The sequence below is a fragment of the Fringilla coelebs genome (genome assembly GCF_963513975.1).
Source record: "Fringilla coelebs genome assembly, chromosome: 1".
Classification (NCBI taxonomy): domain Eukaryota; kingdom Metazoa; phylum Chordata; class Aves; order Passeriformes; family Fringillidae; genus Fringilla; species Fringilla coelebs.
This window is the reverse complement of record NC_140028.1, coordinates 815744-839212: the sequence shown is the minus strand read 5'-3', so window position 1 is coordinate 839212 and position 23469 is coordinate 815744. Positions and strand designations below refer to the sequence as shown.

At 65.4% G+C, this 23469-nt stretch overlaps 2 protein-coding genes across 3 annotated transcripts in view; one reads left to right on the top strand and one right to left on the bottom strand.

Moving 5' to 3' along the window:
• Positions 1-15603, bottom strand: part of OPLAH (5-oxoprolinase, ATP-hydrolysing) — a 55476-nt gene extending 39873 nt beyond the window's left edge. The window contains exons 1-7 of the mRNA XM_084214497.1: positions 15020-15603; positions 12844-13035; positions 8365-8479; positions 6806-6929; positions 4163-4358; positions 3560-3725; positions 1290-1428 (exon numbers count right to left, since the gene is read on the bottom strand). Of these exons, the coding sequence (XP_084070623.1) occupies positions 1290-1428; positions 3560-3725; positions 4163-4358; positions 6806-6929; positions 8365-8479; positions 12844-13035; positions 15020-15193 (1106 nt within the window). The 5' untranslated portion in view covers positions 15194-15603. The remainder of the gene's footprint in view (positions 1-1289; positions 1429-3559; positions 3726-4162; positions 4359-6805; positions 6930-8364; positions 8480-12843; positions 13036-15019) is intronic.
• Positions 15604-17462: 1859 nt separating this feature from the next.
• EXOSC4 (exosome component 4) lies at positions 17463-23367 on the top strand. 2 transcript variants are annotated; one of them, XR_014616484.1, is made up of 4 exons: positions 17463-17662; positions 18779-18997; positions 20958-21629; positions 21956-21965. XR_014616484.1 is itself a non-coding variant. In XM_084214437.1 (3 exons), the coding sequence occupies exons 1-3, from the start codon at positions 17492-17494 to the stop codon at positions 21327-21329; spliced, it is 762 nt and encodes a 253-aa protein (XP_084070563.1). In that variant the 5' UTR covers positions 17463-17491; the 3' UTR covers positions 21330-23367. The 2 variants fall into 2 exon arrangements, 1 of the variants encoding a protein (XP_084070563.1); XM_084214437.1 differs by having other exon boundaries at positions 20958-23367.
• Positions 23368-23469: the final 102 nt, after the last annotated feature.

The following is a 23469-nucleotide window of genomic DNA, read 5'->3' as shown; positions in this document are numbered from 1 at the left end:
GGGACAGGGGACAGCCATGGGGACAGACAGACAGACAGACAGACACGGGGACAGGGGACAGCCATGGGGACAGACAGACAGACAGACAGACACGGGGACAGGGGACAGCCATGGGGACAGACAGACAGACAGACAGACACCGGGACAGCCATGGGGACAGACAGACAGACAGACACGGGGACATGGGGACAGCCATGGGGACAGACAGACACGGGGACAGACAGACACGGGGACAGGGGACAGCCATGGGGACAGACAGACAGACACCGGGACAGACAGACACGGGGACAGCCATGGGGACAGACAGACAGACACCGGGACAGACACGGGGACAGACAGACAGACACCGGGACAGGGGACAGCCATGGGGACAGACAGACAGACAGACACGGGGACAGAGGACAGCCATGGGGACAGACAGACAGACACGGGGACAGGGGACAGCCATGGGGACAGACAGACAGACAGACACGGGGACAGGGGACAGCCATGGGGACAGACAGACAGACACCGGGACAGGGGACAGCCATGGGGACAGACAGACAGACACCGGGACAGACAGACAGACATGGGGACAGCCATGGGGACAGACAGACAGACACGGGGACATGGGGACAGCCATGGGGACAGACAGACACGGGGACAGCCATGGGGACAGACAGACAGACACGGGGACAGCTATGGGGACAGACAGACACCGGGACAGCTATGGGGACACGGGGACAGCCATGGGGACAGACACGGGGACAGCCATGGGGACAGACAGACAGACACGGGGACAGCCATGGGGACAGACAGACAGACAGACAGACACCGGGACAGCCATGGGGACACGGGGACAGACAGACACCGGGACAGACAGACACGGGGACAGACACGGGGACAGACACGGGGACAGCCATGGGGACAGACAGACAGACATGGGGACAGCCATGGGGACAGACACGGAGACATGGGGACAGACAGACACGGGGACAGACAGACACGGGGACAGCCATGGGGACAGACAGACACCGGGACAGCCATGGGGACAGCCATGGGGACAGACAGACAGACACCGGGACAGCCACGGGGACAGACAGACACCGGGACAGACAGACACGGGGACAGACACGGGGACACGGGGACAGCCACGGGGACACAGAGGGGACAGTGACACCCACGGGTGCCCCTCACTCCCCTAGGACACACCTGGAGCCCCCTCCCCACATCCCGCCATCCCCGGATCCCCCTGCCCAGCCCCCCCAGCCCCCGGACCCCCCCGGAGCCCCCCGGAGCCCCCTCCCCACCTGAAGAAGAGCCGGGACCCCCCCCCCGCCGCCACGGTGTTGATGTCCAGCTGCGGGGCCTGGATGGCGACCCCGGCCGTGCTGGCCTCGAACACGTGCTCGAAACGCCCCGCGAAGCGGCTCACGTCCGTCGAGGTACCTGGGGAGGGGACCCCAAAACTGAGAGACCCCCAAAAACCGCCCCATCCCAACCCTAAACACGGCTCACGTCCGTGGAGGTACCTGGGGAGGGGACCCCGAAACTGAGAGACCCCCAAAAACCCCATCCCAACCCCCCACACGGCTCACGTCCGTCGAGGTACCTGGGAGGGGACCCCAAAACTGAGAGACCCCCAAAAACCCCATCCCAACCCTAAACACGGCTCACGTCCGTGGAGGTACCTGGGAGGGGGACCCCGAAATGAGGGACCCCCAAAAACCGCCCCATCCCAACCCCCACACGGCTCACGTCCGTGGAGGTACCTGGGAGGGGGACCCCGAAATGAGGGACCCCAAAATGAGGGACCCCAAAACAGCCCCATCCCAACCCCCCACACGGCTCACGTCCGTCGAGGTGCCTGGGGGGACCCCGAAACTGAGGGACCCCAAAATGAGGGACCCCAAAAACCCCCACCCCAACCCCAGACAGACCCCGAAACTGAGGGACCCCAAAAATGAGAGACCCCAAAAACCCCCCATCCCAACCCCAGACAGACCCCGAAACTGAGGGACCCCAAAAATGAGAGACCCCAAAAAACCCCCATCCCAACCCCCCACACAGCTCACGTCCGTGGAGGTGCCTGGGGGGGGGACCCCGAAACTGAGGGACCCCCAAAACCCCCCATCCCAACCCCAGACAGACCCCGAAACTGAGGGACCCCAAAAATGAGAGACCCCAAAAACCCCCCATCCCAACCCCAGACAGACCCCGAAACTGAGAGACCCCGAAAATGAGAGACCCTAAAAACCCCCCATCCCAACCCCAGACAGACCCCAAAAATGAGGGACCCCAAAACCAGCCCCATCCCAACCCCCCACACGGCTCACGTCCGTCGAGGTGCCTGGGAGGGACCCCGAAACTGAGGGACCCCAAAAAACCCCCCACCCCAACCCCAGACAGACCCCGAAACTGAGGGACCCCGAAACTGAGGGACCCCAAAAACCCCAGAGAGACCCCGAGACTGAGGGACCCCAAAAAACCCCCAGCCCAACCCCAGACAGACCCCGAAACTGAGAGACCCCAAAACAGCCCCATCCCAACCCCAAACACGGCTCACGTCCGTGGAGGTGCCTGGGGGGGGGACCCCGAAACTGAGAGACCCCAAAACCACCCTGTCCCAAAACCAGTGGGACCCCCAAAACTCAGACAGACCCCAACCCTCCATACGGCTCATGTCCGTGGAGGTGCCTGGGGAGTGGGACCCCAAAACTGAGGGACCCCGAAACTGAGGGACCCCGAAACTGAGGGACCCAAAACTGCCCCATCCCAACCCCCTACCCGGCTCACGTTTGTCGAGGTGCCTGGGGGGGACCCCGAAACTGAGGGACCCCCAAACTGCTGAACCCCAAACCCCCCCATCCTAAGCCCAGACAGACCCCAAACCCAGACACACCCCAAACTGCTGCACCCCGACCCCAGACCCCAAACCCCTCACACGGCTCACGTCCCTCGGGGTGCCCGGGGGGGACCCCAAAACAGCCGGACCCCAAACAGCCCGAACCCACAGAGACCCCCGAACAGCCCGAACCCCAAATCCAGAGACCCCCGAACCCACAGAGACCCCCGAACAGCCCGAACCCCCAAACAGCCCGAACCCCCAAACAGTCCGAACCCAGAGACCCCCGAACCCCCAAACAGCTGAACCCCCGAACCCACAGAGACCCCCAAACAGCCCGAACCCCCAAACCGCTGAACCCCCGAACCCACAGAGACCCCGAGCCAGAGCCCCCCAGGCCCCCCATCGCAGCTCCCTCGAGGCGCCTGCGAGGACTCGGAACCCCCAAAACGGCCAGAACCCCAAAACCGCCCGACCCCAAAACCACCCGACCCCAAACCCAGCGGGACCCCCAAACCCCGTGGGGCTCCCAACCATGGTGGGACCCCAACCCCAACAGGACCCCCAATCCCCCCGGGACTCCAACCCTGCTGTGACCCCCAATCCCCCCGGGACCCCAATCCCCCTGAGACCCCCCACACTGCTGTGAGTCCCACCTCCCCCGGGACCCCCACCCCAGCGGGACCCCCAGACCCCCCCGTGACCCCGCCCCCCCCCGCGCCCCCCGCCCCTCACCTCCCATGTCGAAGCCGATGACGGGGGTCCCGTCCCGGGGGTCGAAGGTGGTCCGGGCGTAGCCCACGACCCCCGCGGCCGGGCCCGACAGGATGGCCCGAGCCCCCCCGAAGGAGCCCATGGGGGTGAGACCCCCGTCCGAGCGCATGAACTGCACCTGGACCCCCTGGAAATGGGGCGGGGGGCGTCAGGGGGGGTCAGAGCCCCCCATGAACTGCACCTGGACCCCCTGGAAATGGGGGGGCGGGGGGTCCCGGGGGGTCCCGGGCGGTCCTGGGGGGCTCAGCGGAATTGGGGGGACATTGGAGGGGGCTCGGGGGGCCCATGGGGTGGGAGGGGGTCCGGGGGTCAGTCCCAGGTCAGTTCTGTGTCCCAGCCCTATCCCGGGTCTGTCCCAGGTCAGTCTGTCCCAGGTCAGTCTGTCCTGGGTCAGTCTGTCCCAGGTGTGTCCCCCTGCTCACCTGGAGCCCCTCCCAGAATCCCCGGCAGGACCCGTGCGGTCCTGGGCCAGTCCCGGGTCAGTCCCAGGTCAGTCCCTGCTCTATCCCAGGTCAGTCCCGGGTCTGTCCCGGGTCAGTCTGTCCCAGGTGTGTCCCCACTCACCTTCAGGCCGTCCCGGAAGCCCTGGCAGAAGCCCTGCAGGTACCTGCGCACACCTGGGCTCAGGTAGGCGTCGGCGCAGGCCGTGAGCCCCCGCGGCACCGCCCGCACCATGCCGGCCACGGCCGAGGAGAGCGACACCTGCGAGAAACCCAGGGACAGGGCCAGGGCGCCCACCTGCTCCTCGTGACCCGGCCACCTGGGGGGACACACCTGAGTGTCACCTGTACCCCAAACCACACCTGCGAGAAGCCCAGGGACAGGGCCAGGGCGCCCACCTGCTCCTCGTGACCTGGCCACCTGGGGACACACCTGAGTGTCACCTGGGAACACCTGAGTGTCACCTGTACCCCAAACCACACCTGCGAGAAGCCCAGGGACAGGGCCAGGGAGCCCACCTGCTCCTCGTGACCCGGCCACCTGGGGGGGACAGGTGTGTGTCACCTGGGGAACACCTGGGGAACACCTGGGGAACACCTGGGGAACACCTGTACCCCAAACCACACCTGTGGAACCCCAGGGACAGGGCCAGGGAGCCCACCTGCTCCTCGTGACCCGGCCACCTGGGGACAGGTGTGTGTCACCTGGGGAACACCTGGGGACAGGTGTGTATCACCTGGGAACACTTGGGGAACACCTGGGGACACCTGGGGACATGACCTGGTGTGAACCCCAAAACCAGCTGCAGAGCTGTCAATCAACCAGCCAATCAATCAATCAATCAGCCAACCAATCAATCAGCCAATCAATCAATCAGCTGATCACTCAGTCAGCTATTCAGTCAGCCAATCAGCCAATCAATCAATCAGCCAATCAATCAATCAATCATTGAATCAATCACTCAATCAGCCAATCCATCAGCCAATCAGCCAATCAATCAATCAATCAATCAATCAGCCAATCACTCACTCAATCAATCAATCAGCCAATCAATCAACCAATCAGCCAATCACTCAATCACTCAATTAATCAATCAATCAATCAATCAATCACTCAATCAATCAATCAATCAATCAATCACTCGATCATTCAGCCGATCAATCAATCAATCAATCAATCAATCACTCAATCACTCAATCAATCAACCAATCACTCAATCAATCACTCAATCAATCACTCAATCAATCACCCAAATCAGCCATTCTGGGGACTTTCCCCTCTTTTTTCTCTTTTCTTTCTTTTTTCTCTTTTTTTCTTTTTTCCCGCCCCAGGACCCAAATCTGGGTTTTTTCCCCTTTTTTCCCCATTTCTGAGCTCTCTCCTTGCCCCGGGGTTTTCGGGACTCCTCCCACCCGAGGGTGAAATTAGTGTGCTTAATTAACGCTAATTGGGGTTTAATTAACGCTAATTGGGGTTTAATTAACGCTAATTGGGGCTTAATTAACGCTAATTGGGATTCATTAACGCTAATTGGGTTTAATTAACGCTAATTCTGGTTTAATTAACGCTAATTGGGGTTTAATTAACGCTAATGGTGTTTAATTAATGCTAATTGGGGTTTAATTAACACTAATTTGGTTTCATTAATGCTAATTGGGTTTAATTAACGCTAATTGTGGTTTAATTAACGCTAATTTGGTTTCATTAACGCTAATTGGGGTTTAATTAACGCTTATTGGGTTTCACTAACGCTAATTGGGTTTAATTACCGCCAGTCTGATGCTAATTAAGGCCCCGAGGGGGTGGGGCCGAGTTTGGGGTGAGTTTGGGCCGAATTTCCCCTTTTGCCCAAATTTCCCCATTTTCGGTGGTTTTAGGGGAGTTTTGGGGCGGTTTTGGGTCTTTGGGGATTTTGGGTTGGGGCCACCTGGGGGGCACCTGAGACACCTGGGGGACACCTGGGGACACCTGGGTGGCATTTGGGTCACCTGGGGGGCACTTGAGACACCTGGGGTCACCTGAGGGACACCTGAGGGGTACCTGAGTCACCCAGGGGACACATGGGGTCACCTGGGGGGCGCCTGGGGGGCACCTGAGACACCTGGGGCGCAGCTGGGTCACCTGAGGGGCACCTGGAGTCACCTGGGGGACACCTGGGGTCACTTGGGGGGCACCTGGAGTCACCTGAGGGGCACCTGGGGGGCACCTGGAGTCACCTGGGGGACACCTGGGGTAACCTGGGGGGCAGCCAGGTGGCATTTGGGTCACCTGGGGGTCACTTGGGGGGCACCTGAGTCACTTAGGGGGCACCTGGGGGGCATTTGAGTCTCCTGGGGAGCACCTGGGGAGCACCTGGGGGGCACCTGAGACACCTGGGCTCACCTGGGGGGCACCTGAGTCATCCGGGGGTCACCTGGGACCCCCCCAAATCCCCTCTGGAAGCCCCCAAACCCCCCCTGACTCACGCGTAGCTGCGCTGCCAGGACCCCCCAGGACCCCCCAGGACCCCCCAAAGCCCCCAATCCCCCCCAAGTCCCCCCAGAGCCCCCCAGGACCCCCAAATCCCCCCAATTCTCACGCATAGCTGTGCAGCAGCAGCACCCCCAGGATCCCCAATCCCCCCCAATCCCCCACAGAGCCCCCCAAATCCCCCCGAAGCCCCCCACTCACGCGTAGCTGTGCAGCAGCAGCACCCCCAGGACCCCCCAATCCCCCCCAATCCCCCCCAAATCCCCCCAAAGCCCCCCAAATCCCCCCAGTTCTCACGCGTAGCTGTGCAGCAGCAGCACCGCCAGGCTCCGGATGCCGCGGGCCAGGAGCCGCTCCAGGTCCGCGCGGAGCCGCGACACGTCCAGAGGGCGCTGCACCAGCAGGGTGACACCGGAGACACCTGGGGACAGGGGACAGGGGACAGTGTCACCTGCAGCCCTGGGGACAGCCCCAGCCCCCCGCTGCACGAGGAGGGTGACACCCGAGACACCTGGGGACAGGGGACAGTGTCACAGTGTCACAGTGTCACGTCCCAGCCTGGGGACAGCCCCGCTGCACGAGCAGGGTGACACCGGACACGCCTGGGGACAGGGTCACAGTGTCACCTCCCAGCCTGGGGACAGCCCCATCCCCCCCGCTGCACCAGCAGGGTGACACCGGACACGCCTGGGGACACGGGGCAGGGTCACAGTGTCACCTACAGCCCTGGGGACAGCCCCTAAACCCCCAGGTGCCACCTCACAGAGCGGCAGGGGACAGTGACACGGGTGACACCTGCCAGGTGCCACCCCAGTGTCCCACCTGTCACCCGGGGCCAGCTGTCACTCCCGGGCAGGTGACAATGGCAGTGCCACCCCCCCGGTGTCCCACCTGTCACCCGGGGCCAGCTGTCACTCCTGGGCAGGTGACAATGCCCCAGTGTCCCACCTGTCACCCGGGGCCAGCTGTCACTCCCGGGCAGGTGACAATGGCAGTGCCACCTCAGTGTCCCACCTGTCACCCGGGGCCAGCTGTCACTCCCGGGCAGGTGACAATGCCCGAATGTCCCCCCAGTGTCCCACCTGTCACCCGGGGCCAGGTGTCACTCCCCGGCAGGTGACAATGGCAGTGCCACCCCAGTGTCCCACCTGTCACCCGGGGCCAGGTGTCACTCCCCGGCAGGTGACAATGCCCCAGTGTCCCACCTGTCACCCGGGGCCAGGTGTCACTCCCGGGCAGGTGACAATGCCCCAGTGTCCCACCTGTCACCCGGGGCCAGGTGTCACTCCCCGGCAGGTGACAATGCCCGAATGTCCCCCCAGTGTCCCACCTGTCACCCGGGGCCAGCTGTCACTCCCAGGCAGGTGACAATGCCCCAGTGTCCCACCTGTCACCCGGGGCCAGGTGTCACTCCCCGGCAGGTGACAATGGCAGTGCCACCCCAGTGTCCCACCTGTCACCCGGGGCCAGGTGTCACTCCCCGGCAGGTGACAATGGCAGTGCCACCCCAGTGTCCCACCTGTCACCCGGGGCCAGGTGTCACTCCCCGGCAGGTGACAATGCCCCAGTGTCCCACCTGTCACCCGGGGCCAGGTGTCACTCCCCGGCAGGTGACAATGCCCCAGTGTCCCACCTGTCACCCGGGGCCAGGTGTCACTCCCCAGCAGGTGACAATGGCAGTGCCACCCCAGTGTCTCACCTGTCACCCGGGGCCAGGTGTCACTCCCGGGCAGGTGACAATGGCAGTGCCACCCCAGTGCCACCCCAGTGTCCCACCTGTCACCCGGGGCCAGGTGTCACTCCCGGGCAGGTGACAATGGTGGTGTCACAGCCCCAGTGCCCCCCTGGTGTCCCACCTGTCACCCGGGGCCAGGTGTCACTCCCGGGCAGGTGACAATCCTCCTGCTCCGGGATCAGCCGCTCGTCCACCTCGATCACCTCCTCGTACAGCACGTCGGGCATGGCCACCTCCTGCGGGGACACGGGGGTGACATGGGGGACACGGGGGACACGGGGGACACGGGGGTCACTGCACCCCAGTGACACTGCGGGGACACGGGTGACACGGGGTGACACGGGGGACACGGGGTGACACGGGGGACACGGGTGACACGGGGGTGACGCGGGGTCACAGTACACCAGTGACACCGCGGGGACATGGGGCAGGACTGGGGTGGCACCAGGGTGACACTGCGGGGACACAGGGTCACATCGCTGGGGTGGCACCAGAGTGACACTGCAGGGACATGGGGGTGACATCGCTGGGGTGGCACTGGAGTGACACGGGGCAGGAGTGGGGTGGCACCGGAATGACACCGCGGGGACACGGGGGTGACATCGCTGGGGTGGCACCGGAGTGACACCACGGGGACACAGGGCAGGACTGGGGTGGCACTGGAGGGACACGGGGCAGGAGTGGGGTGGCACTGGAGGGACACCGCGGGGACACAGGGCAGGAGTGGGGTGGCACCAGGACAGAAGTGGCACCAGGGCTGGGGCTGGGACAGGACAGGAGTGGCACTAGGACAGGAGTGGCACCAGGACTGGGGTGGCACCGGGACAGGACGTGGATGGGACAGGGACAGGACTGGGACAGGACGTGGGTGGCACTGGGACAGTGTCTGTCAAACAGGGACAGGGGTGGCACCAGGACAGGAGTGGAGGACACAGGGGTGCCACAGGCTTGGCACTAAGGTGGCACAGGGACGTGTCCCCCCTCCTGTGACCATGTCCCGACTGTGTCTCTTGTCCCACCCCGTGTCCCCTGTCCCGTGTCCCCTGTCCTGTGTCCCCTGTCCTGTGTCCCCCCCTCCGTGTCCCCCCGCCCGTGTCCCCTGTCCCGTGTCCCCCCCGTGTCCCCTGTCCCGTGTCCCCCCCCGTGTCCCCTGTGTCCCCCCCCGTGTCCCCCGTCCCCTGTCCTGTGTCCCCTGTCCCGTGTCCCCTGTCCTGTGTCCTCCCCCCGTGTCCCCTGTGTCCCCCCCGTGTCCCCTGTCCCCTGTCCCATGTCCCCTGTCCCGTGTCCCCCCCGTGTCCCCTGTCCCCTGTCCCGTGTCCCCCCCGTGTCCCCTGTCCCGTGTCCCCCGTGTCCCCCCCCCGTGTCCCCTGTCCCATGTCCCCTGTCCCATGTCCCCTGTCTCATGTCCCCTGCCCCCCCCGTGTCCCCTGTCCCGTGTCCCCCCCCGTGTCCCCTGTGTCCCCCCCCGTGTCCCCCGTCCCCTGTCCTGTGTCCCCTGTCCCGTGTCCCCTGTCCTGTGTCCTCCCCCCGTGTCCCCTGTGTCCCCCCCGTGTCCCCTGTCCCCTGTCCCATGTCCCATGTCCCCTGCCCCCCCCGTGTACCCTGTCCCGTGTCCCCCGTGTCCCCCCCCCCCGTGTCCCCTGTCCCCTGTCCCCCCTGTCCCCGCTGGCTCCGGCCAGGCCTGGCCCCGAGCCCGGTCCCGCTCACGGGACAGTGACAGTGACAGCGCCAGGGACAGGGGACACGCCAAGGACACCCGGCTGGCCCTGACACGCAGCCACGGACACGGGGGACAAGGGACATGGCGGGGACAGAGGGGGACACGAGGGGGGACACGGCAGGGCCACAGTGGGGACATGGGGGGACACCGAGCCCCACAGCAGGGACAGTGTGGGGGGCACAGGGACACGGTGCCAGCCCCAGGAGGGGACACAGGGACAGGGTGGTGGGGACACTGTGGGGCACACGGGGACAGCCTGAGCAGGGACAAGGGGACAGGGTGGTGGGGACACTGTGGGGGACATGGGCACACAGTGCCAGCCCAGGAGGGGACACTGTGGGGCACACAGGGAGGGGACACGGGGATGGGGTGGTGGGGACAGTGAGGGGCACACAGGGACACAGTGCCAGCCCAGGAGGGGACAGTGAGGGGCACACGGGGACAGGGTGGTGGGGACACTGTGGGGGCATGCAGAGACACAGTGCCGGCCCAGAAGGGGACACTGTGGGGGACACAAAGCCAGCCCGAGCAGGGACACAGGGACAGGGTGGAGGGGACACTGTGGGGAACATGGGGACACGGTGCCAGCCCAGGAGGGGACATTGTGGGGGGACATGGTGCCAGCTTGAGAGGGGACACCATGGGGCACACGGTGCCAGCCCAGGAGGGGACACAGGGACAGGGTGGAGGGGACACTGTGGGGCACAGGGGACACGGTGCCAGCCCAGGAGGGGACCCTGTGGGGCACACAGGGAGGGGACATGGGGACAGGGTGGTGGGGACACTGGGGCACAGGGGACACGGTGCCAGCCCAGGAGGGGACAGTGAGGGGCACACAGGGAGGGGACACAAGGACAGGGTGGTGGGGACACTCTGGGGTACATGGGCACACAATGCCAGCCCGAGCAGGGACATGAGAACAGGGTGGAGGGGACACTGTGGGGCACACAGGGACACGGTGCCAGCCCAGGAGGGGACACTGTGGGGTACACGGGAAGGGGACACGGGGACAGGGTGATGGGGACAGTGAAGGGCACAGGGGACACGGTGCCAGCCCAGGAGGGGACACTGTGGGGTACATGGGAAGGGGACACGGGGACAGGGTGATGGGGACACTGTGGGGTACAGGGGACACGGTGCCAGCCTGAGCAGGGATAAGGGGACAGGATGGTGGGGACAGGGTGGGGCACACGGGGACACGGTGCCAGTCACGGGACACGACGCCGGTCACAGGACGTGCCAGCCCCTGCCAGGCGGCCACGGGTCACCGAGGGGACACCGCGGGGACATCACGTGGGGCAGAGAGGGGACACCGGGGGGACATGGAGGGGGTGATTGTGGGGACACCGGGGGGACACGGGGGGGGTCAGTGTGGGGACACCAAGGGTACACTGAGGGGACACGGGGGGGTCACAGGACACAGGGGACACCGAGGGGACACCGAGGGGACACGGGGGGGTCACAGGACACAGGGGACACGTGGCACTGCAGGCACAGAGAGCTGGCACTGCCACCCTGGGGGACACTGGGACAGGGGGAGGTGGCACCACAGACCCTGGCAGTGCAGTGCAGTGTGCTCAGGTGTGCCCAGGTGTGCCAAGGTGTGTGCCCAGGTGTGCCAGGTGCGGGCCAGATGTGCCCAGGTGTGTGCCCAGGTGTGCCAGGTGTGTGTACAGGTGTGCCCAGGTGTGCCCAGGTGTGTGCCCAGGTGTGCCAGGTGCGTGCCCAGGTGTGTGCCCAGGTGTGTGCCCAGGTGTGCCAGGTGCGTGCCCAGGTGTGCCAGGTGTGTGCCCAGGTGTGTGCCCAGGTGTGTGCCCAGGTGTGCCCCAGGTGTGTCCCCAGGGGTGTGCCCAGGTGTGTGCTCAGGTGTGCCCAGGTGTGCCCAGCTCTGTGCCCAGCTGTGTGCCCAGCTGTGCTCACCAGGTCGAAGAGGTGTGGCCGCGCCTGCGTCCCGATGTGCAGCAGGTGTCGGGGTGGGTTTGGGGTGGGTTTGGGATGGGTTTGGGGTTCAGGTGTGTGCCCAGGTGTGCCCAGGTGTGCCCAGGTGTGCTCACCAGGTCGAAGAGGCGTGGCCGCGCCTGGGTGCCGATGTGCAGCAGGTGTCGGGGTGGGATTGGGGTGGGTTTGGGATGGGTTTGGGGTTCAGGTGAGGGTTCAGGTGTGTGCCCAGGTGTGTGCCCAGGTGTGCCCAGGTGTGTGCCCAGGTGTGTGCCCAGGTGTGTGCCCAGGTGTGCTCACCAGGTCGAAGAGGCGTGGCCGTGCCTGGGTGCCGATGTGCAGCAGGTGTCGGGGTGGGATTGGGGCGGGTTTGGGATGGGTTTGGGGTTCAGGTGTGTGCCCAGGTGTGCCCAGGTGTGTGCCCAGGTGTGCCCAGGTGCTCACCAGGTCGAAGAGGCGTGGCCGTGCCTGGGTGCCGATGTGCAGCAGGTGTCGGGGTGGGATTGGGGTGGGTTTGGGGATGGGGTTGGGGTTCAGGTGTGTGCCCAGGTGTGTGCCCAGGTGTGTGCCCAGGTGTGTGCCCAGGTGTGTGCCCAGGTGTGCCCAGGTGTGCTCACCAGGTCGAAGAGGCGTGGCCGGGCCTGGGTCCCGATGTGCAGCAGGTGTCGGGGTGGGATTGGGGATGGGGTTGGGGTTCAGGTGAGGGTTCAGGTGAGGGTTCAGGTGTGTGCCCAGGTATGTGCCCAGGTGTGTGCCCAGGTGTATGCCCAGGTGTGTGCCCAGGTGTGTGCCCAGGTGTGTGCCCAGGTGTGTGCCCAGGTGCTCACCAGGTCGAAGAGGCGTGGCCGGGCCTGGGTCCCGATGTGCAGCAGGTGTCGGGGTGGGTTTGGGGTGGGTTTGGGGATGGGTTTGGGGTTCAGGTGAGGGTTCAGGTGTGCTCACCAGGTCGAAGAGGCGTGGCCGTGCCTGTGTCCCGATGTGCAGCAGGTGTCGGAAGCCGCGGGTCACGGCCAGGGCCGCGCGCTCGCCCCGGCGCTGCAGCAGCGCGTTGGTGGCCACGGTGGTGCCCATGCGGATCCACTGGATCCGGGACCCGTCCAGGGGCTCCTCCCGGGGCAGGGGCACCCCCAGCTCCTGAGAGACCCCAAAACTGAGACCCGGGACCCCAGAGCCATTGAGGGACCCCAGACCCTTTTAGGGACCCACAGCCCCACAGCCCCCCCAGTGCCCATGCGGATCCACTGGATCCGGGACCCGTCCAGGGGCTCCTCCCGGGGCAGGGGAACCCCCAGCTCCTGAGAGACCCCAGACCCATTTAGGGACCCCAGACCCATTGAGGGACCCACAGCCCCCCCAGTGCCCATGCGGATCCACTGGATCCAGGACCCGTCCAGGGGCTCCTCCCGGGGCAGGGGCTCCCCCAGCTCCTGCGGACCCCAGACCCATTGAGGGACCCCAGACCCATTTAGGGACCCCAGACCCATTTAGGGACCCCCAGACCCACAGCCCCCCACTGCCCATGTGGATCCACTCCAGCTCAGGGGCACCCCCAGCTCCTGCGGGACCCCAAAATTCACCAGGGAACCCCAAAATTCGCTGGGGAACCCCAAAAATCACTGGGGACCCCAAAAATCACACAGGGAACCCCAAAATTCACCGGGGACCCCAAAATTAACAGGGGAACCCAAAATTCACTGGGGACCCCAAAATTCACGGGGGGACCCCAAAATTCATCCAGGGAACCCCAGACTTGCAGCGGCACCCCCAGCTCCTGCAGGACCCCAAAACTGAGCCCTAGACTCACTTGGGGACCCCAGACCCATTTAGGGACCCCCAGACCTCCTTAGGGGACCCCCAGACTCCTTGGGGACCCCAGACCCATTTGGGGACCCCCAGCACGGGGTGGGGCAGGGGGTCCAGGCAGGCCCAGGGCTGGGGCAGGGGGGGGGCCCTGAGGGGTCTGGGGGGTCCCCTTGGGGGTTCCCGGGGGGGTCCCGGGATTTCCCACGGGGGTCCCTGGGAGAGGCATTTGGGGGGGGTCCCAGTGGGTTCAGGGGTCCGCGGGGGTCCCGGTGAGTTCCTGAGGAGGGTCCCGGGGGTCCCATGAGAGGGGGGGTCCCGAGGGACCCTGGGGGCTTCCGGTGGTTCCCAGAAGGGGGTCCCGGGGCTGGTTCCGGGGGGTCCCGGGGGTCCCAGAACTTGGGAGGCACTTGGGGGGCGGTCCCGGGGGTCTCACCATGTCCCCACCGTGCTCCCGGGGATCCCAGCCGGGTATTCGGGGGGTCCCGGGGGTCTCAGCAGGGCACTCGGCGGGGTCCCGCTGTCCCCCCACCATGTCCCCACCGTGCTCCCGGGTGTCCCGAGGGTCCCGGTGGTCCCAGCAGGGAACCTGGGGGGGTCCCGGGGGTCCCAGCAGGGTGCTCGGGGCAGGTCCCTCTGTCCCCCCGCCATGTCCCGGGGGGTCCCGGGGGTCCCGGTGGTCCCAGCAGGGCATTTGTGGGGGTCCCGGGGGTCCCGCCACGTCCCGGCCGTGCTCCCGGGGGTCCGGAGGTCCCGGTGGTCCCGGGGATCCCAGCCGGGTATTCGGGGGGTCCCGGGGGTCTCAGCAGGGCACTCGGCGGGGTCCCGCTGTCCCCCCACCGTGTCCCCGCCGTGTGCCGGGGGTCCCGGGGGTCCCAGCAGGGCACCTGAGGGGGTCCCGGGGCTCCCACCATGTCCCCGCCGTGTCACCCCCCGTACCCCGGCGTCCCGCTGTCCCCCCGCCGTGTCCCGGGGGTCCCGGGGGTCCCAGCAGGACACTTGGGAGAGGTCCCGCCACGTCCCCACCGTGTCCCCGCCGTTCCCCGGGGGTCCCGCCGTCCCGCCGCTGTCCCCGGGGTCCCGGTGGTCCTGGGGGTCCCCCTGTCCCCCCGCTGTTCCCCCGCCGTTCCCCGGAGGTCCCGCCGTGTCCCCGCCGTGCCCCGGTGCTCCCGGGGTCCCGCCGTCCCCCCCGCTGTCCCCCCGCCGTGTCCCTGCTGTCCCCGCTGTCCCCCCGCCGTGCTCCCGGGAGTCTCGCTTGTCCCCGCTGTCCCCCCCGCTGTCCCCCCGCCGTGTCCCCGCCGTGTCCCGGGGGTCGCACCTCCTGCAGGACGCGGCGGATGCCCTCGGTGGGCGCGTCCCGGTACGCGGGGTCCTCGGAGAGCAGCTTGAGGACGCGGACGCGGCCGCCGGGGCAGCGGGCGAACACGTCCGTGAAGGTCCCGCCGCGGTCGATGGCGAACTGGAACCCGGCGGGGCCGAGCGGCGCCGCCATGGCGGGACCGGCTCCGGGACCGGCACCGGGACCGGCACCGGGCGGGGGGAGGCGGCGCTCGGGGCGCTCCGGTGCGGACCGGTCCGGCCTGGGCAAGGTCAGCGCTGGCCGGACGGGGTCAGCGGCGGGCTGGCCGGAGAGCGCTCGGTGCCGCGCGGTCCGGCCCGGGGAGCGCTCGGTGCCGCCCGGTGAGGCGGGACGAGGGCTCGGTGCTGTCCCGGTGCCGGTTCCGACCCGGTCCGAGCGCTCGGGACGGCCGGCGGTGCCCGCTCGGGACCCGCACCGGGAGCGGGACGGCCCGGGAAGGTTCGGCCGTGCCCGGGGGGTGGTCCGGGGGTGGTGCCGCTCCGCCAGGGGGCGCCGGGGTCGCTCCGGTGCCGCCCGGTCCCGTTCGGTGCCGCGAACCGGCCGAGGGGGCGGGGCCTCAGCGGGGGCGGGGCCGCCAGGGGGCGTCACCGGGACACCGCCCCTCTAAGGGCGTGGTCTATACAGAGGGGCGTGACCGAATGGGGCGTGGCATCTGCGGCGGCGCGGCCCCTGTCGCGTCCATTGGAGGCGTGGCCTGACTTAATGATGATGTCACAGGGGCGGGGTCTCGGTAGGAATGCCTGACGGAGGCGTGGCCTCAGCCGCTGGAGCGTCAGGGGGGCGGCGCTTGCCGGTTCGCGCGAGGCACGCCGGGAGTTGTAGTCCGGCCCCTCACGGGCGGCGAAGGCGACGCGCGGGCGCTGTAAGTGATCGAATCCGCAGCCAAATTAAAAATAAAATTGACAAAGATTTATTATTGTGAAAAATGCATATTTTATGATCGGCTTTTCGCAAATATTGAAATGAATATTGTGTGTGTTGTGTTAGAAAGTGACGCAGTATTAATTCTCTTAAGTAGTGGGTTAAATGTAGTTTTGGGTTATAACAAAATGTTAAAATAGAAACTATGTAGGATTTTTTTAGTACTTGCAGGGAGATAACAGCCGCACGATGCCTGAATCCTTCAGAGAAAAGACCTTCAGAGAAAAGGAATTTATTGTCCCCTTATCAGGAGAAATGTGGGGGGAAGAAGCTGACGATGACCAGGCGGAATCCTTTATTCGAATGGAATTTATGCATCATGTATGAAGTGTATGAATATGCAACAGGTTGTTGTTTTTAAGGGTTAACCCTTTGTTAACGCGTGTCCTTTCCTCCCGGGCCTGTGCTGCCACAAGAAAAGCACCCGGACGTCCGTAACTCTTTGGTTTTTGCCTCACATTGTCCTAATTCAAATTGTACAAATTATTATTACTCTAATTGTATTATCTTGCGCCCTTGAACAGGGAAAGAGTTCGTTTCTCCTGATAAGGGGACAATAAATTCCTTTTCTCTGAAGGATTTAGGTGTCCTGTGCCTGCTACCTCACTACAAGTTCTAAAAAAAAATCCTACATAACATAGTTCCTATTTTAACATTTTTGTTATAACCCAAAACTACATTTAACCCACTACTTAAGAGAATTAATACCGCATCACTTTCCAACACAACACACGCAATATTCATTTTAATATTTGCGAAAAGCCAATCATAAAATACACGTTTTTCACATACAACCATCTAGGTCCTTCCTGGGTGTTCTTTTCACATGGATAACCGAATCCATACGGATGCAAAAGGCAAGCCTCGATGTCTGTATATCTTTCTTTCACACGTACTCGGGTGGTGCCAGTGTTTTTGGGACAACTGATGTAATCTGTTCCTGGTACAGTTTCTCCTGAATAGTTTAATCATCACAAGGAAGACGATGTTCATGGCCCAGGAAGGCTTCATTCTTAAGCTAAGCACTTGATATTATCTCTAGCGTGCTCCGGGAACTGATTGAATAGAAATGGGACTATGCTCCCGGCCGGAGGGGTCAAGGGCATGTGGTGGATTCATGTAATATTTTATACATACACATATTTACTTATAGCATGAATTAACCATACATCTTAACACGGCGCACGCCGGGAGTTGTAGTCCGGCCCCTCACGGCGCGCACGGGCAGTAAGGGCCGCGCGCGGGGCACGCCGGGAGTTGTAGTCCGGCCCCTCACGGCGCGCACGGGCAGTAAGGGCCGCGCGCGGGGCACGCCGGGAGTTGTAGTCCGGCCCCTCAGGGCGCGCACGGGCAGTAAGGGCCGCGCGCGGGGCACGCCGGGAGTTGTAGTCCGGCCCCTCAGGGCGCGCACGGGCAGTAAGGGCCGCGCGCGGGGCACGCCGGGAGTTGTAGTCCGGCCCCTCACGCGGTGCTGGCGGCGGGAGCGGCACCGGGAGCGGCACCGGCGGCATGGCGGGGCTGGAGCTGGTGTCGGACGCGGGGTTCCGGGCGGACGGGCGGCGGCCGGACGAGCTGCGCAAGGTGCGGGCCCGGCTCGGGGTGCTGGCCCGGGCCGACGGCTCGGCCTACCTGGAGCAGGGCAACACCAAGGTGCTGGCGGCCGTGTACGGCCCGCACGAGGTGAGCGGGGCCCGGGGCTGCGAACCCCCCCTGGGGCTTGGGACCCTCCCTCGGGGCTGCGACCCCCCCCCCCCGGGGTTTTCAGGGTCCCCCATTCTGAAATCCCCCCTACCCAATTTGTGCCCCCCCCTCCATTTCTCTTTCAGGCCCCAGCTGTGGGGGTCCCTGTGTACCCCCCCACTCCCTGCTCTTGCCCCCTCAAGTTCGGGGGTCCCACAGCCCTCCCATCTGGGTGTCCCTCCCATTCCTTGGCCCTTTCCCCTCCATATGGGGGTCGCACAGCCCCTCCCAATGTGGGTGTCCCCCCATTCCCTGCCCCCCTTTTTCCCCCGCAGGTTCGGGGGTCCCACAGCCCCCCACCCCCCCAATCTGGGTGTCCCCCTCACTCTCTGCACTTCATCTGAGAGGTTTGGGAGTCCCATGCCAACGTCCCCCGACATGGGGGTCCCACAGCCCCCCCCATGTCCGTGTCCCACTCACTCCCAGGCCTCCCCCCTTTCCCCCCCCGAGGTTCGGGGGTCTCATGCCAACGCCCCCTCCCCCCCCCATATGGGGGTCCCATAACCCCCCATCCATGTGGGTGTCCTCCCCCACTCCCAGCCCCCTTTCCCCCCAGGTGCGGGGGTCCCACCCCCATGTGGATATCGCACACTCACTCCCAGCCCCCTTTTTCTCCCCCAGGTCCGGGGGTCCCAGGCCAAAGCCCCTCCAAATGGGCATCCCACACCCCCCATGGGGGTGTCCCCTTACTCCCAGCCCCGCCTTTTCCCCTTCATGTTCGGGGGTCCCAAAGCCTCCCCCCCCCCCCATTTGAGTGTCCCCCACTCCAACCCCCTTTTCCCCCCAGGTCCGGGGGTCCCGAGCCAAGGCCCCCCCCCATTTGAGCGTCCCCCACTTCAACCCCCTTTCCCCCCAGGTGTGGGGGTCCCACCGCCTCCCCCCATGTGTGTGTCCCCCACTCCAGCCCCCTTTTTCCCCCCCCATATGGGGGTCCCACAGCCCCCCCCATGTGGGTATCCCCCACTCACCCCCAGCCCCTTTCCCCCCCAGGTGCGGGGGTCCCACAGCCCCCCCCGTGTGTGTGTCCCCCACTGACCCCCAGCCCCTTTCCCCCAGGTGCGGGGGTCCCGGGCCAAGGCGCCCCCGGACCGGGCGCTGCTCAGCGTGCGCTGCAGCTCGGCCCCGTTCGCGGGGGGCGGCGAGCGGCGCCGCCGGCCGGCCCCGGGCGGGAGCGACCGCCGGGCGGGGGAGCGGGCGCTGCTGCTGCGGGGCGTGCTGGAGGGCGCCGTGCTCAGCCAGCTCTACCCGCGCTCACAGATCGACGTGCACGTCCAGGTAAAGTTTGGGGGTGTTTTGGGGGGATTTGGGGGGGTTTTGGGGGGTTTTGGGGGTGGTTTGGGGGTGCGCTGCTGCTGCGGGGCGTGCTGGAGGGAGCCGTGCTCAGCCAGCTCTACCCGCGCTCACAGATCGACGTGCACGTCCAGGTCAGTCTGGGGGGATTTGGGAGGGTCCTGATGGGGTTTGGGGGGGTCCTGATGGGATTTGGGGGGTCCTGAGCGGATTTGGGGGGGTCCTGAGGGGGTTTTGGGGGGTTTGGGGGTGCGCTGCTGCTGCGGGGCGTGCTGGAGGGAGCCGTGCTCAGCCAGCTCTACCCGCGCTCACAGATCGACGTGCACGTCCAGGTAAGCTCTGGGGGGGTTTGGGGGGGTCCTGAGGGGGTTTGGGGGATCCTGAGGGGATTTGGGGGGTTTGGGGTGCGCTGCTGCTGCGGGGCGTGCTGGAGGGCGCCATGCTCAGCCAGCTCTACCCGCGCTCACAGATTGACGTGCACGTCCAGGTGAGCTCTGGGGGGGTCCTGGGGGGATTTGGGGGGTCCTGATGGGATTTGGGGGGTTTGAGGGGGTCCTGATGAGATTTGGGGGGTTTGGGGGTGTTTTGGGGATATTTGGGGGTTTGGGGTGCGCTGCTGCTGCGGGGCGTGCTGGAGGGAACCGTGCTCAGCCAGCTCTACCCGCGCTCCCAGATCGACGTGCACGTCCAGGTGAGCTCTGGGGTGGTCCTGAGGAGGTTTGGGGGGGTCCTGAGGGGATTTGGGGGGTTTTGGGTGTTTGGGGGGGGGTCCTGAGGGGATTTGGGGGGTTTGGGGGTGCGCTGCTGCTGCGGGGCGTGCTGGAGGGAGCGCTCCCAGATCGACGTGCACGTCCAGGTCAGTCTGGGGGGGATTTGGGGGTCCCTAGAGGGGCCGTGCTCACCCAAGGTCTGTGGGGGTTTTGGGGTTTTTGGGGATTTTGGGTGTTTTTGGGGTGTCCCTGACCACAAGTCCTCCAGGCAGACAGGAGCAAGCTGGGACCAGGGGGAGCACAGCTGGGCTGGGGCACACGGGGTCTGTGGGGTTTTGGGGTGTTTTAGGGGATGTTTTGGGGTGTTTTGGGGATGTTTTGGGGTCTTTTAGGTGTTTTTGGCATGTGCCTGACTCCGTATCCTCCCCAGGTGCTGCAGGTGGACGGGGACGAGCTGGGGGCCAGGGGGAGCACAGCTGGGCTGGGGCACACGGGCTCTGTGGGGTTTTGGGGATGTTTTGGGGTCTTTTAGGGGATGTTTTGGGGGATGTTTTAGGGGTTATTTTGGGGTGACCCTGCCCCTGTCCCCCCAGGTTCTCCAGGCTGACGGGGGTGAGCTGGGGGCCAGCGTCAGCGCGGCGGGGCTGGGGCACACGGGCTTGGTGGGGTTTTGGGGTGTTTTAGGGGATGTTTTGGGGTGTTTTAGGGGATGTTTTAGGGGGTATTTTGGGGTGACCCTGCCCCTGTCCCCCCAGGTTCTCCAGGCTGACGGGGGCGAGCTGGGGGCCAGCGTCAGCGCGGCGGGGCTGGGGCACACGGGCTTGGTGGGGTTTTGGGGTGTTTTAGGGGATGTTTTGGGGTGTTTTAGGGGATGTTTTAGGGGGTATTTTGGGGTGACCCTGCCCTGTCCCCCCAGGTTCTCCAGGCTGACGGGGGCGAGCTGGGGGCCAGCGTCAGCGCGGCCGGGCTGGCGCTGCTGGGGCACACGGGCTCGGTGGGGTTTTGGGGATGTTTTAGGGGATGTTTTAGGGTTTGTTTTGGGGTGACCCTGCCCCTGTCCCCCCAGGTTCTCCAGGCTGACGGGGGCGAGCTGGGCGCCAGCGTCAGCGCGGCGGGGCTGGCGCTGCTGGGGCACACGGGCTCGGTGGGGTTTTGGGGATGTTTTGGGGTGTTTTAGGGTTTGTTTTGGGGTGATTTAGGGTTTATTTTGGGGTGACCCTGCCCTGTCCCCCCAGGTTCTCCAGGCTGACGGGGGTGAGCTGGGCGCCAGCGTCAGCGCGGCGGGGCTGGCGCTGCTGGACGCGGGCGTGGCGCTGCGCGGGGCCGTGGTGGCCGGTTCGGCCGGGCTGGCCGAGCCCCCGGCCGGGCCCCCGGTGGCCCTGAGCGACCTGAGCGCGGCCGAGGAGGCGGCCGGGGGGCCCCGGCTGGCCGTGGCCACGGTGGCGGGCAGCGGGCAGCTGGCCCTGTGCCAGCTCAGCGCCCGGCTGCACCAGGAGCGGCTCCGGCCGGTGCTGGACGCCGCCCAGGCCGCCTGCCAGGGGCTGCACGCCGTGCTGGACGGCGTGGTGAGGGCCAGGCTGCGCCAGGACACCGCCATGGAGCACTGACCAGCACAGTGACCACCCCGGGACACCGCCATGGAGCACTGAGTGACCGCAGTGACCACCCCGGGACACCGCCATGGAGCACTGACCAGTGCAGTGACCACCCCGGGACACCGCCATGGAGCACTGACCAGTGCAGTGACCACCCCAGGACACCGCCATGGAGCACTGAGTGACCACAGTGACCACCCCAGGACATGGCCATGGAGCACTGACCAGTGCAGTGACCACCCCAGGACACCGCCATGGAGCACTGAGTGACCGCAGTGACCACCCCAGGACACCGCCATGGAGCACTGACCAGTGCAGGGACGTGGCCGTGGTACAGTGACCGCAGTGACCACTGTGGGGACACCAGGACACCACCATGGAGCAGTGACTGACCGTAGTGACCACTGTGGGGACACCAGGACACCACCATGGCACAGTGACTGACCGTAGTGACCACTGTGGGGACACCAGGACACCACCATGGAGCAGTGACTGACCACAGTGACCACTGTGGGGACACCAGGACACCACCATGGCACAGTGACCGCAGTGACCACTGTGGGGACACCAGGACACCACCATGGTACAGTGACTGACCGTAGTGACCACCATGGGGACACCAGGACACCACCATGGAGCAGTGACCACTGTGGGGACTCCAGGACACCACCATGGAGCAGTGACTGACCACAGTGACCACTGTGGGGACACCAGGACACCACCATGGCACAGTGACCGCAGTGACCACTGTGGGGACACCAGGACACCACCATGGCACAGTGACTGACCGTAGTGACCACTGTGGAGACACCAGGACACCACCATGGAGCAGTGACCACTGTGGGGACACCAGGACACCACCATGGAGCAGTGACTGACCATAGTGACCACTGTGGGGACACCAGGACACCACCATGGAGCAGTGACCGTAGTGACCACTGTGGGGACACCAGGACACCACCATGGAGCAGTGACCGACCATAGTGACCACCGTGGGGACACCAGGACACCACCATGGCACAGTGACTGACCGCAGTGGGGACATGGCCGTGGAGCAGGGACTGCCATGGCACAGTGGCCACAGGGACACCATGGGGACACTGCCCAGGCCAAGTGACCCGGGGGACCCTGTGGTGACCAACTGACCCCTGGGAGCTGCAGCATCATGTCCATCCTGGGGACACTGGGGACACTGGAGATGGACCCTGCAGTGACCAGCCACTCCTGGGGACACTGGGGACACTGGAGTGACCAGTCCTGGAGACACTGGGGACACTGGAGATGGACCCTGCAGTGACCAGCCACTCCTGGGGACACTGGGGACACTGGAGTGACCAGTCCTGGAGACACTGGGGACACTGGAGATGGACCCTGCAGTGACCAGCTGCTCCTGGGGACACTGGGGACACTGGAGTGACCAGTCCTGGGGACACTGGGGACACTGGAGATGGACCCTGCAGTGACCAGCTGCTCCTGGGGACACTGGAGTGACCAGTCCTGGGGACACTGGCACGGTGGCTCTGCAGTGACCAGCTGCCCCTGAGGACACTGGGGACACTGGAGATGGACCCTGCAGTGACCAGTCCTCGGGGGCACTGGAGTGACCAGTCCTGGGGACCCTGGGCAGTGACCCTGTAGTGACCAGTCCTGGGGGCACTGGAGTGACCAATCCTGGGGACACTGGACTGTGACCCTGCAGTGACCAGCTGCCCCTGGGGACACTGGGGACAGCGACCCTGCAGTGACCCTGCAGTGACCAGCTTCCCCTGGGGACCCTGCAGTGACCCTGGGCTGTGACCCTGCAGTGACCCTGCAGTGACCAGTCCTGGGGACACTGGGGACCCTGGGGCAGTGACCCTGCAGTGACCAGTCCTGGGGGCACTGGAGTGACCCTGCAGTGACCAGCTGCTCCTGGGGACACTGGGGACCCTGCAGTGACCAGTCCTGGGGGCACTGGAGTGACCCTGCAGTGACCAGCTGCCCCTGGGGACCCTGCAGTGACCAGTCCTGGGGGCACTGGAGTGACCAGTCCTGGGGACCCTGGGCTGTGACCCTGGGCTGTGCCCCTGGTCTTTGGGGTGGCCCCATGGCAATAAACGGGGGTGTGTCACTGCAGCTCTGTGTCCCTCTGTGTGTCACCTGTGTGCCCTGG

Excerpts from the sequence above, each read along its gene's own strand:
- EXOSC4 (XM_084214437.1), top strand. The coding sequence starts at position 17,492 with ATGGCGGGGCTGGAGCTGGTGTCGGACGCGGGGTTCCGGGCGGACGGG. Across the intron at positions 17,663-18,778 it reads CCGTGTACGGCCCGCACGAG|GTGCGGGGGTCCCGGGCCAA; the intron begins GTGAGCGGGGCC and ends CCTTTCCCCCAG. Across the intron at positions 18,998-20,957 it reads AGATCGACGTGCACGTCCAG|GTTCTCCAGGCTGACGGGGG; the intron begins GTAAAGTTTGGG and ends CTGTCCCCCCAG.